Genomic DNA, 13,604 nt, shown 5'->3' on the forward strand with positions numbered 1-13,604 from the left:
ATTTGGATCATTTAACTGCTAAGGGCTTTACTACATGATCAGGTTGTTGGTATCTTTTATTCCATTTGACATACTGAAAGATAGTTTTCAAATCTTTATTATGGTCAAGCATAGCTACTTTCTGTGTTGGGCTCTCCAGCATCCTCTCTGCTTTATCAGTTACATCTTACTGTCATGCAATGTTCCCTTTGAAGGTTATTACTTCTGAAATCTCTTCAGAACTATTAAGAAAGCACTCCTAGTTCACCCACATATTATGCTCCAAAACAATGAAAGCTTAGAAGTAAAGATAAAATATCCTATTATTAATGGAAAGAAAGTTGAATTCCCACATTCTTCACTGTGCACAAGATGTATTGATTAAAAACAAATTAACAGGCAACCCTACATCAAAGAAAACTAGTCACTTATGCAGGATAATTTTTTTGCTGGGAACTGACACTTATTGCATCTTCCATAAAAGTTAATATTGATTCACTTATTGTTAATATAGCCCTTAAAAGAGAATGTTAGAATCAATTCAAGACATTGTCTATTTGATTCCTAGCTCAGATAATATATATTATGAATCAGAAAAGTATTCAGAAAAGTATTTTCTTCAAACCAACTGTGCTACTTCTAGCAAGGTGAGCATTTCAGAAACTGTACCTGATGAGTTTGCAATTCTGTAGTGCATGAAGATTTGGGTTAAGTAATAGCAAAATTTTCCACCTCCTGAGTTGCTACTAGTCATTGCCTCATGACTCATATCAAATTTAAAATTCATTAACAATCAGTCTTTAGAGCTTAGTTCGTGATTTCTTAACTTTCTCATGCTTCTACAAAATCATTTTATTCAACAGACTCTTTTCACTTTTCTGTTCTCACTTTTCATTTTTAAGTTATTAAAAGGGGGCAGCAATTCAGGTACTGTCCAGAGTGGGAACGGACTTGTATACTAGTAACAGCATCTTAACATTCCTCTTTCTTGCTGCTTCTGGCTTAATAACATTTTAATTGTTAGTGAATCTCATAAAGTCTAGACTCTGCAATGCTTTCTAGCTCTATAGGATAGTGAGAGGTAGCAAAATTACTCTAAAATATCTTGGCAGTATGCAAGTTTAAAAAGAAAAACTTCATCTTTGTCCAGGACAGCCTTGTGTGTTCTGCCTTAAGTTCCCCTATTTCCATGTTCAGTGAGATGCAAATTCCAGACTACCTCAAAAATCCATATTTGCAACTCTAGCAGTTATGAAAATTACCCACTAGGACTTTCTCTGATATTAGAAGACTATGAAACCCAGTGTACCTTGGAAGTGGAAATAGGAACTGGCAGATACAAGTCCAATGGATTAAAATTTGTCACTGCTAAGAATTATGGTTTGCACCCTATTCATCTCACTTCAGTTCTCCAACCAGATATTATTCCATGGCAATCAAGGCTTCCATACCTTCAGTATGGTGTCAGCAGTGTTGGTTTTGATTATTAAAGAGTCTTATGCTTTCACCATTATTTTTGCTTTCCTTGCCTTTTTCTTTGTAACTTGATTTACGTTGTCTCCTTTGTGGTGTTATCTTTTGATCCGACAATTTGGTTTCCCCGGGATGGTTCCTTTTGAGAGTGAAAGGAAACATGAGATCACCAAATGGATATTTTATTTTCCCTTTGTTGCTTGTCCTCTATATTTTATCTTGTTTTTATTTTAAATTATTTTTTCTGTATTTTTATGACATGTCTGAAATCTTTGTACATTTTTTGCTCAGCTGCATATAAATGATCATTTGTTTGTACCACTGTATTGTATTCTACTTTTCTAAGAATAAATAAAGGTTTTTTGGGGAAAATAAATAATGCAAACACTGGCAAAAAAAATATACATTTTAATGCCATCTAGAAATTCAAACTAGCTTTGAATATAATAAGCTGAGAAACTTCATTTAACTAGCATTTTTAAATCAGCAAAACGGTGATAGGAATCAGTCATCCCCAAATGCAAAGTTTAATGTTGTTTGATGATGAAGTATAAGCTGGAAGAATCAGTTAAAGAAAAAAATAATTGCCTTATACAGAAACTGATAATAGCTGGAAGGGCATCTTTACTAACTCAGTGCTGGCTTTTTACATGAGTGAAGAAACAAGATTTTCTCCTTAGAGGTCCCTAGCAGTGAAGCAAATATTCTGTAATATCTAGTCACAGACAGCATGCACATCCAGAATCCAATGAAATCTGTCAACTCTTGCTATTGATCACCATAGATTTAGGTCAAGGCTGTAACAGATTTAAAAGTGACATGTCATCCCCATGATTAAACACCCTGGGCTCAGGCTTCTGCTACCCAAAGCAGTATTGAAGCATTCAAATTTGGTTCCAGCATATTTCCCTAGTTACAAAGAAGGGATTTTTGTGTTTGGTTTAATTTTTCTTTTAGTCATAGAAGAAAACTCTGCTAATGGGATTCTTAGGGATATAATATGGATTTACTCTGCATGAACCTTGGGTGAGGGGAGGAAATAATTGAAGAGAAATAAGCTTAAAAAATGAATGTTGCCATGCAAGGAAGTCAGAAAGAAGCAACCTATTTAAAGTTCTGGTTTGGCAATGAATTTATGTACTTGCTTAAGTTGCATTACACCACCTACCCTAGAGAACTGTGACTACTCATGTGCTTGGCATGAGCTTATGTATTGGAGCCTTAATATGTCACATTCTTTAGATTCTTCACACAGTGTTTACAGAGCTAATGTTTGGACATTTTATCTCAGCCTACAGCGGTATTTTAAAGTTGACTTTTCGAGGGGAGTTGAATGTTCAATAATAACAAAATCAGTAAAAGTTTAAAATAAAAAAACCCATAAAATGTGACTGTTTTCTCAATATTTTTTTTTTTACTTTTTTGTGGTTTATAAAGTGCCTTAGGCCTTAATCTAACTAAGTATTTAAACATGTACATAAAATTAAATAAAAAATTAATCCTATTCTCACCCAGATCACCAAAACACTTGAATTCATTTTAATGGTGTAGGATCAAACTTGAGTTGCTTTGAAACCAAAATGTATAAAGCATCAATTGGAAGTTTCATGTGCATTGAAGTGATTTCCTGAAGATTGAGTTTACTGTACAATATTATTAACAAGGAATATATAAATCTATCCATTGAATTTAAATAATTTTATAATACTTGAAATAGCCTATGCTCAATATTAACAAAATATTGAAGAATCAAAGGTACTAATATTACCAGGAAAAAAAAAAATAAAAAAATCTTGTTTTAAACTTGGAGGGTTTAGTTATCATTTTCCATAAGTTCAGAACCGTATTTATAAGCACATATATAGAAAAGACCTACCTGAATTTACTCAACATAACAAGTATTCAGAAGTACTCAGTATGCAAGAATCTCTTTTGGGAAACTGGTGGTCATATTTTTATTACGCTGAGTTATTTTAATGATTTGGCTGGCCATGTTTTTTTGCATGTCAAAATAGGAGCTTGGGCAGTTTCCAAAATACAGCCCTGCATGGGAGAGGCACAGAAACTTTTTCAAAATTCAGTTTTTAATTAAAACATTTGTAGCTAATGCTTAGGAGTAAGAATTTTCTAAGGCTTTCATGTAGCTGGAGTGGAGGAGAGGTTATGCAAGGCAAATATTGCTGAGCATCAAGCAGGTTGAAGAAGCAACTCCTTGTGTCTCCTGTGCCAAGTCGCTCTTGTACTGGCATAATAGGAAAAAATGGGAAATTCTGAGATTTGGATTAGACTAGGCTGGAAGACTAGGCTGGAATGGTGAAGAAAGATGATGACAGAGAAATCTGTTATGCCTGATGTTCCAGTAGAGTAAATCAGACTGTTAAAGAGTAGCGTTGCTTTAGGCTCAACAGAGTGAAAAATTAAACCCCTTATGGACTAGATAATAATTTAGGATTTAAAAGCTGTGCAAAGAATCCATTATTTTTTAGTGAATTTTGGAACAGAACCTTAGTGAATTTAATCTTTATTTCATAAAAAAGTTGTCTGAAAACTCACAGGGTCACTTCAGATGTAGTTGAATTCTGAAAACATCACCTTCTTCAGGGCTATCCTCTTTGGTTGGTTGCAGTGGCTAGAAAAGTATATGTTTACCAAAAAGAGTTAAATATTAACTACATTATTAGCCTCACTGTCTTGATCCTTTTTTCTGTCCCCATGTCTTCCTTTCTCTTTCTCTGTGGAGATGGCCAATGATGTGAGGCTGGGCATAAGAAGCATGGTGAGAATTTACAATAAACAGATAGTTGGTTTGTTGTTGAAAATACCTGCGCAGATGAATCCTTGCTAGTTTTCTTATCTTTACCTTTCCCTGAAAGTCCTTTTGGACCTAATCTTTGTGTTGTTGGAAATGCCTGTAACTGCAATATGTACAGTGCCTGCACAGTAAAGATTTCTCCGAGCACAAGTTTTCCTTTCTCCAAAAAGTGTTCCTCTTGCAGAGACATTGGCATGCTCATCAACCAGCACTCATTCAGTACTGCATTTTGCTGCTTGTGTTGAAAAATGTTTCTTTGCATTCTCTTGCTATTCTATTTGTTTTTAACCCCATGAAAACTGTGAAAACATCTGTATAATGTGAACCAGTCATTCATTTTCTTTGTAGTTGAGGTACCAGCACCTAATGCTTGTGAACCAGAGGGTAAGGATTTTAAAGCTTGAATATCTCAGCATGGGGCAGAATGCCCCCTTTTGTATTGAGTAACAAATGAGGATGTTATCACAGCCCCTTACCTTGTGGGTTTGAGACTAATGTTAGTTATGAGGACTAGCCAGTGTTTCTCTGTGATTGCACTTGTTTCATGACTTGTGACGAATGTAGGAACAGACCACTGCAAGAGACCATTGGGGCTACCTGCTGTCACCTAATGTGCGATGCATGTCCTGTTGGTACTCTGTCCTGCATATTTATTCATGCAGTGCCATAGCATGCAGATGCAGTTGAAGAGAAAAAAAAAAAAAAAAAAAAAGACAGATGTTTAGCTGGTTTAAATTGATATGCATTCTCATTTTCAATGGCCTGGTGGGGAGCTTATTGTCCAGTGCATTTCTGAACAAGGCTCATGGGCACAGACTATGGGACAGTCACAGCCATCTTCAGAATTAGATCCCTGAGTAGATATGATTTCAGGTTAGATAAATCCGACCTGGCTAAGTGTGCGGCAACATGAGCACAGGAAGATATGGACTGCTTCGTGAAGCTCCTCGCTCCTTGTAGCAATTCTGGAGCAAGCTACTGTTACTTCATTGGTCTTTAGGTTTTTCGTAATAGTTTCTTGCTTTCACCAATTATAGATATTTTCTGGGTGTGGGTAGGTGGGAATAAACTTTGGCAGTGTATTTGAAAGAACTTCTGTCGTATTAACATAACCTTTGCAGTGTTCTATTATTTCTCACTTATTTCAGGTTTACTTAGAAGGGAAAAGAATCTTACTGTCTCTCATAAAATAATTTCTGCTCTCTGGTGAAGGAGAGCACCTCCTAGTGAATAAGGTGTCTTCTTGTACATATTTTTTATGACATTTTGTTTCTTTGAAGATTTAATGAAATTAATCATATACTGCAAAACTCTTTCATTTCTTTTATTCTTTCAATTGGATAACCATGCACTGGACCTCAACCGATGTCAGTCTCAATGCATTTTTCTAACAGGTGTTTTATGACAGCTTAGTTAATTGCTAGTTTAAAATACATGGTATAGTTTCCACTTTTAAGAGCAGAAGCTTGATTGCAGAGTCGGGCCTATTTATCAAAGTAGTTTTTCAAGTAGACCCTTGAGGTGCATCTGCACTTTTTTCTAATAAGATACTGTTATGGTCAAATCGGTATCTAGCAGAGTACACTCAGAAACCACTCAGCAAATTTTATGTAACATTAAGTGCTATTTGACTTGGTCAGTTGCCTGTGTTAAATTAATGACAGCAAACATACTTCATCTTGGCATCTGTTTACACATCTGTCTACATTTCACTGCATTGTCAACTGTGGAATCACTAGAATAATAGTGTGGCAAACTGAGTCATATTAAAAAGAGGACATTTGTATTAATATAACACCATACTGTGTTTTCATTGTTTCGCAGCACATCTATTACATATATCATAACTACTTTTTTCTTCTTAGGCAAGCCAGTTATGTCTGGTTTTGCCACTCTGTAAGAGCCTCCTGGAATAAATTAAAATTAGAGCTTTACATATGCAGTAGCTGCAGCTAAAAGTAATGATAATGACCCTGGGCGAATAAAGAATTTCAAAATAATCTTAAACAAACGTACATATGCAGAGCTGCTGCTTCTTCATTTCTCCTTAACATTCTAAATATTTGAGTCTATGAAGTCTGAAAACCCATGGACAGAATCTGATAGCTGAGTGGAGCTGTGGGTTTTGATACTGAGATGAGAATAGCCTGTGGGCTACCTGAGCATGGAAACCTCGCTGTTTCAGTTTTATTTCCCTGTCTTGTTTTTCAGTTATGCAGTATGTCTGTGCACAGAAGTGTCTCAGAGATTTCCTTTCTGCCTAGCTGGATACATGTGTGCCTTCTATCAGTGTGTCTCATGACCACCAAAATTTGTATTCTTTAATGTATGTGTTAAGAAGTTAAGAGTGTTTTATATGGATGGTAGAGGGACTGGCATGTGACTGGCATGGTCAAGGTTAGAAGAGGAAATGTTTGTCTGAGGCTGCGGCTTGACTCAAATTTTAAACCCCAGTCCTAATCACAAAATTGTTTTATTTTTAAAATCATTCTTTCACAGAATGAAAATGTAATATTAACATTTATGTCTTGATTTCATTCTCTCACTGAAAGACAATCCTTCATAGTGTGACACAAGCCAGAAACAAACTAGCAAAACAGAAATGTCCATGATTTTTGATTAACGTTATATTACTTTAAAAGATCTTAAGAATTCTTTTCTGCCTATCTCCTGAGGCTTATTGAGAACTGCATTAACAGATTTTTAATACTTGGCACAGTTATCAGCATTTGACCGGGAGGTATCGATGCATTCATTATAGTCCCTCGGTGTATGTGCCTGTCTGCCCATATTGGCTAGGTTTCTGAATTTTTAGCGCTTCATATTTAGGGTCAGGACCAGACTTTTTTTCTCCTCTAGTCTAATGTGGTTTTATTTGCTCATGTGTGGGATGCAGATGCAACTTATCACAGTTTTGGTATAGTTTTAGCATCAAATTTCTGCAGATATCTAGCCTTCCTTTTTGGACATTTATTTCCCTCTTTGGCCTTACTGAAACTGCTTAATCAGCTTGCAACATTTTTATCTTTTCGAATGGCTTCTCTCGAACTTTTTGATAAGATCAGAGAAATTGTGAGTAAGAACAAGAGGCCACATTAGTGTCTTTAGCAAAAATATTTTTCTCAAAAATATTCCTTTTGGAAAATCCCAACTGTTGCAAGCCTGGCAGATGAACAATATTACCTCTGAATTAATTATGTTTAAAGCGATGTAGGTAATTTCCTGAAAACACCAGCCAGTAGCTTCTTTCTAATACTCGGTGAGATGTTTCTCCAATTTGATAATGTTAAGTGACTCCAAGCCTCCCGTGTAGTTTCATATTCTTTCAGTCTGATGACTAATATGCCCACTATCAAAAGTTAGTTAGAGCCCACTGTTAAAAGTCATAGAAAATAAGCTAGAAAAAAAATATCAGTTATTCTGTAAATCATCCTGTCTGCATTTACATAGTGCCATAATTTCTCTGCCCCTGATAAGGCCAAACCTGGTTTGTCCTGAAAGGGAGTCATAGTTTCTTGCAGGTATGGTCATGCAGATTTAGTCATTCCCAGATAATTCTGGTGAGTGTCCTTCAAATTCACGCTAACAATTGCCACGGTGTGCTCCTACTGTCAGTCATAGGCCATTGGACCTGCTGCTCATAATCAGGTGCTTGGGACATATCAAAACACCCTCTTCATTCATCCTTCCAGAACTCAAACTCATTGAGAAAGAAAGACATTTACATTGTTATTTATGAATAGCAGCATTTCCTGACCAGAAGCAATGTTTGATTAACTGTTTTCCTTAACTATGAGGAGAATAAGCCTGTGCTTAAAACTATTTTTCCTTACATGTGATATTTTTTCTTCCCTTCACTGATTAATTTCTTCAACTGATCTATTTGGAGTACAACATAAATATTGAAAATAGAATTATGAAGGTAGTAAAGAAAAAATATCTCTTTCTGGCAAAACAAGCCTACACATTTATCCAATGTAGCTATATACGAAAAGTGAAGTTGAATTGGCAAGACACATCTGAGATGTGACATATTTATAATATTACCTAAGTTTTGCATATTAAGTAGAAAAAAGAAAGAGGAGGAACCTTTGGTAAAGTATCTGTCACGGACACTGAGGTATTACCTTTGGAGCTCATTCATTCATCTCTTGAAGAGGCCACACCAGAGCTAAATGGAGCTGAAGCCAGAAACCTTTGGAGAGAAGCAGTCAGATTTCCCCCGAGGGGCTCTCCTTTTGGTAAGGGAAGTCTCTGTGCTAGAAAGCCATCACACCAACCTCTACTATGGCTCCTGTTTGTTCCATACATCTGCCAGGTCTGATTTCTCTGCCATTCCATATCTACAGTATCCATTCATTAATTTATTAATTTATATTTATTAATTTATATTTACTAATTTTAATTCTTTTTTTTTTTTTCATAGAAAAATGCAAAAATAGAGAACAGTTACAGCATCAGAAAGCTTGAAAACCTTTTGCAATGCTCCATTACCATTTCGCAATTAAGGGGACGAAGCCTCAGGAAAGGAAAAGAAATGTAACCTAACTAAGTGCTTAAAATGTATAACAAATGGCTTGTATTTAATGAGAATTATAGAACTAAAAATAAAGGAGAACTGACAAGGGAGAAAAACATCATAAATTTTAAAAAGCGTTTTTCTAGCTTTATCGCCATTGCAACATTTTTCCACTTACCTTGTTACTTTTCAGTAACATACGCTTTGTTACTGAATTTTCCAGGAGAACAATGAAGTAAAAGAAAGATGAGGTTTACAGAATTTACAAGTTCTGAAAGCTTGGCTTGTCAAATAAAGCTATCCCAAAACCTTTGGTTCTGGAAAGCTTGGGATTCAAGGAAGCTTTCTAGTATGCAACAACAAACTAATCTTTTCAAGGGTTTCTAATTTTTATCTTAGAGTTTTTTTTAAAGCATTTGGAAAATCTTTCATTCAGCGTTAAGATATTTGTCTACAAAGCTTGACATTTAGTTATTTAACTGCTCTTCATCTAATCAGACAAAGAAAAAGAGAAGAACTTATAAAAATATGGTTTTATTATTCCTCAGAGACAGAGATGTTTTCCCTAACCTTTACAAACATTTAACAACAAAATGAAGGAATAAAGTGAACTTCCGGGCTTGTGGAATTTTCCTTAACCTTTACAAACATTTTATTTTAACAACAAAAGGAAGGAATAAAGTGAACTTCCGGGCTTGTGGAAGCCTTTAAAAAGTTTTCTCTGATATTAATAAGGCCAGAAAGTTGTACTGAATGCTGAAAAAAAAGGAGATAAAAGTAGGCAAATGAAATCCTCACCCTACCTCTTAAAAAAATCCCAAACATTTACTTCTCTACTTCTTCAGAATGTATTCTGTACTAGATGAAATATTTGTGCGAGCGTATTATGTTTTTCTTTTTCTTGATGATGAAAACTTTAGCACAGCAAAACATAAGTTTATACTGTAAAACACAAACAACTGCAAATCCACCATTTTCTGAGGAATGGTGTCCCAAGGCGGGACTGTGCACAGTATGAGAAAAGAGGGCAATCCTGTTAGGCCAGAAGAGGGAAGCTTTCCAAACAATGTGGTCCTTAATAACTCTTCTGGTCTGGACCATGAGATGTCTTCATGTTTATATCTTAGAAGAGCTAAGGTAAATATATAACCATTCATCCTTTGAGTTTTATGACCTTTTGTGCACAGATGCTCCAAATGAAGAGCACACTTCATTCACCGATGTGTTTTCTTGTGCAAACGGTTAATGACAGCATGTTGCAAATATTGAAACTCTATCATTCACCCTGGCTTGGCTAGTTATCCCAGTCACATTGTATTTGTTCTTGTAGCAAAGTGGGATTGAATGCACAGAGGATGGACTTCCAATCAAAAAATACAAATGCAAATAAAATGCTGATGTATATTTTCACTTGAAATTATCTGAAGAAATTATTAATATTTGTCAAAAGCTCAGAAAAATGCAAATGAGTCATGAACATTTCTCCAAAGTCTTATTTAGGAAAATTTGTCCTAGCATTTGCTCAGTTCTAACTTGAGTTTTCTATTTATTCTGAGTTTTGTAGTAGGAGCTTAGCAAGAGTATGGGTCCCAGATAACTACAGTGACAATGTAGGAGTCTAAATCAAAGCTAACAGCATTTTTGAGAAAAGAATTAGTACAAGGTATCTGAAGAAGCATTATATAATGTGTTTCTGGGAGTTAGCTTCCTTAGACACACTATCATCAGACACAGCAGTAACTGATGTTTATGGATAAACAGAACTTTGCAGCACGCTTTGGTTGGCAGCACATGGTTAGCTGGCTGTGCAAAGGGAGCCTTCCCATGGAGGGAGAGCTCTTACTCCCAACAGGGGATAATCTAAGAACACTTCTCACACTTGCCCCCAGTCCACAATTTCACTTCAAGAAATAGAAACAAATAAAATTGTGAATGAAATCCTTGTAATCCTCAGGCCATTATATCACAAATAATTAATTTACCTAGCTACAGAGTTTATGAAAGAGTCTGTTATCATCAGCTTGGCACATTGTCTAACTTATTGAATGGAGAGCCTGACAAGTCAAGTATGGCTGTTGGCAAGGAGGACTTACTTAAGGCGGCAGCAGTGGTGATCTGATCAAGCATTGTGTGGTCCCTTTCTGCCACAAAAGTGGTTTGGTTTTGTTTTTTTTTTTATTGTCCATTCATTTTCTCTAACTCAAAATTATCTGATCAGAGGATTTGTCTGAAAAAACAGTATTTTTTTAAAAAATGTTTTGTTTCTCTGTTGAGGAAGATGATATCCCCAGGGTTTCTGGGAGCTTCATTAGGAGTTTGGTGGATTTGTGATGTAAATGAAACAGGAATTCATTTTCTACTGATTAGCAGAAGAGGATCAACGTGCACCTCAATTCTGTAATTGCTGAACAATTGTACTTCCATTGAAATCAATAGGATTTAGCCTAAGCTAAGGACACAAGTTTGGGTTCATCATCATGTAACACTAATTCATTTCCAAATCCATGCAGAGTTCAGCAAATCCAATGGTTCTTGAGTAAGATAGGTGTGATGTTAAATCACAAGCTTATTATCAAATATGTAGTTGACATTGACTGGAATCAAAAGCTTTGGTGTTGACTTGATTGTCAGTTTACAGGTGAAAACAAAGTTGCACAGTAGTGGGTACCACTGGAATAACATTGTAATTCTCTGTGTTCCGCCTGAACAGCAGTGTCAAAAGACCATAAGGGGTGGCTGGCAGTAGCACCTTATACTTCTCTGTTCCCAGACCATATTTTTTTGCATGAATTAGAGCATCTGTAAGGCTACTGTTATTTGGTTTGATGAAGATCTAAGCACACGTTGACCTGTGGGCAATTGAGGATTACTGGAACACAAAAGTTTCAGGTAGTCCTACTTTCTAGGCTGGGATTTTGCTGGCTGCCCATTGTCATTACAGTTTTCTGTCAGACCAGGGAATTTTTCTAGTTCCAGAATTGCTGGTCTTTTATAGATACTTTGCTGCTAGTCTGCTCTATGTTATACTTGCATCAAGTAACTGCAACTGTAGATCATAGCTATGCTTCATAAAATTAAGAGAAATTATATAATATCTTTTTATTGAGCATACAATTCTAGCTATTAGAATTCAGTCATACAACATCTCAGGTGGTTGCCTTTGGCCTGCCAGTTTTGTTGCTTTCCAATTTGAGCATCCTGAATGCTGCACTGAGGTGATAAACAGCCCATTTGCTGCTTCAGGTTTTAAAGATAATTTTTTTGGCTGTATTTCCTCCCAGTAGCTAAAACATGTTGAGCAAGTTGTGCTGAAAGTCCTTTCAAGACACCACTCTGGGACTCATATAACTATGCAAAACACAAAGGAGCTGTGCTCTCCCCAGTGCTCCCAGACTAGATCTCTCTTAGTGTTTTTCCAGTAGGTCAATATTCTATCCCACATAGGTGACCCAAGGCTTCCTGCTGGGAAGGGAAGACTTCACCACCACAACCCCTGTCTTTGGCATGTGAAGCAATTACCCTGGAGTCAACCAAGCTGTGCACAGTATTTTATTGATATCTTCCTTAGAAAATGCACTGCACTTAGATGAGACAGTGGTGAGCTGTCTTGTGATTTCAAGGTGGCAAGCTGCTCACTGAAATTTGGAGCCCCAGCTCACTTGTTTGCCTGCTATATATTTTTTTCCCGGGCTTGTGTGAGGTGAGTTAAGGGCTTGCGGAATGTGCTGGTCCCAGGTGCCAGCTCCTGTTAGCTGAACCAGAGCCATGGGTTTACCTCTAAGGAGGATGGGATTGACAACTTCAGGGCCTTTTGCAGGTCAAGATTGAGCTGGTGTTTTCTTCAGCATATGTTTCTCAGCTGGAGGTGTTGGGGAGACCTTGAAGTTTTGCATAGGCACAGATGAAATCGAAGTGATGTAATGAACGTACAGCAGCTCCTGTCACACAGAGGAAGTGGAGGGGGGCTGGATGGGATTGGAGATTGTGTTTGGACTGATTGTTCTGGTTTCTTCCTCACTAGGACAAAGAAGTGAACCTGGAGCAGGTCCATAGACGCATGAACAGTTTAATTGATGAAGACATAGCCCACAAGCAAATCTCTCCAGCGTCCATTGAAATCTCAGCCTTGGAGATTGGTGGCATGCAGCCAACTCAGACCCTGGAGCCAGTTCGTGAATACCAGAACACGCAACTTTCTGTCACCACATTTTTACCAGAACAGACAACTCATGGTGCCAGCAGGACACTCACAGCTGCTTCCGGCAGCAACCTGCCGCTGCCCCTGAGCAGCTCAGCCACCATGCCCTCCATACAGTGTAAACACAGATCGCCAAATGGAGGACTATTTCGTCAGAGTCCTGTGAAAACCCCGATCCCAATGTCATTTCAGTCTGTACCGGGGGGAGTCATTCCAGAAGCAATGGAGCCCTCGCATGGAACATCCATATGATGAAAAACAAACAGTAAAACAACCAGCAGAGCTTTTTAATACAAAATTTAAAAGAAACAAAAACAAAACAAACTCTTACACGTTTCTTGTATATACCTGTAAATAATGAAAGAATGAAGTGGGGTAAAAGTGTATTTTGAATATTCCCAATTTTCAAAGTCAGTAAAAAAAAAACAAAACAAAACAAAAATGTATGAATGACTTTGTAAATTTTGTTCTATATGAATAAAAAGGCAAACTACTTGTGATCGTTCTCAAGTGCCAAAGAAGACCAGTTACTGGGACTGAGGGCCGTACTTTTTTTTTTTTTTTTTTTTCCCATGGATTTCAATACTTATTCCCTTACTGTTTGTTGGTTTGTTGTTTTTTTT

At 36.7% G+C, this 13,604-nt stretch overlaps 1 protein-coding gene across 1 annotated transcript in view; it reads left to right on the forward strand.

The window, feature by feature from the left end:
• Nucleotides 1-13,233, forward strand: part of GRID1 (glutamate ionotropic receptor delta type subunit 1) — a gene marked incomplete at its 5' end in the record, with an annotated part of 55,085 nt that extends 41,852 nt beyond the window's left edge. The window contains one exon of the mRNA XM_029083872.1: nt 12,805-13,233. Within this exon, the coding sequence (XP_028939705.1) occupies nt 12,805-13,233 (429 nt within the window). The remainder of the gene's footprint in view (nt 1-12,804) is intronic.
• Between the last annotated feature and the right edge of the window lie 371 nt (nt 13,234-13,604).

Source organism: Antrostomus carolinensis, unplaced genomic scaffold (genome assembly GCF_000700745.2).
Source record: "Antrostomus carolinensis isolate BGI_N321 unplaced genomic scaffold, ASM70074v2 scaffold902, whole genome shotgun sequence".
NCBI lineage: Eukaryota > Metazoa > Chordata > Aves > Caprimulgiformes > Caprimulgidae > Antrostomus > Antrostomus carolinensis.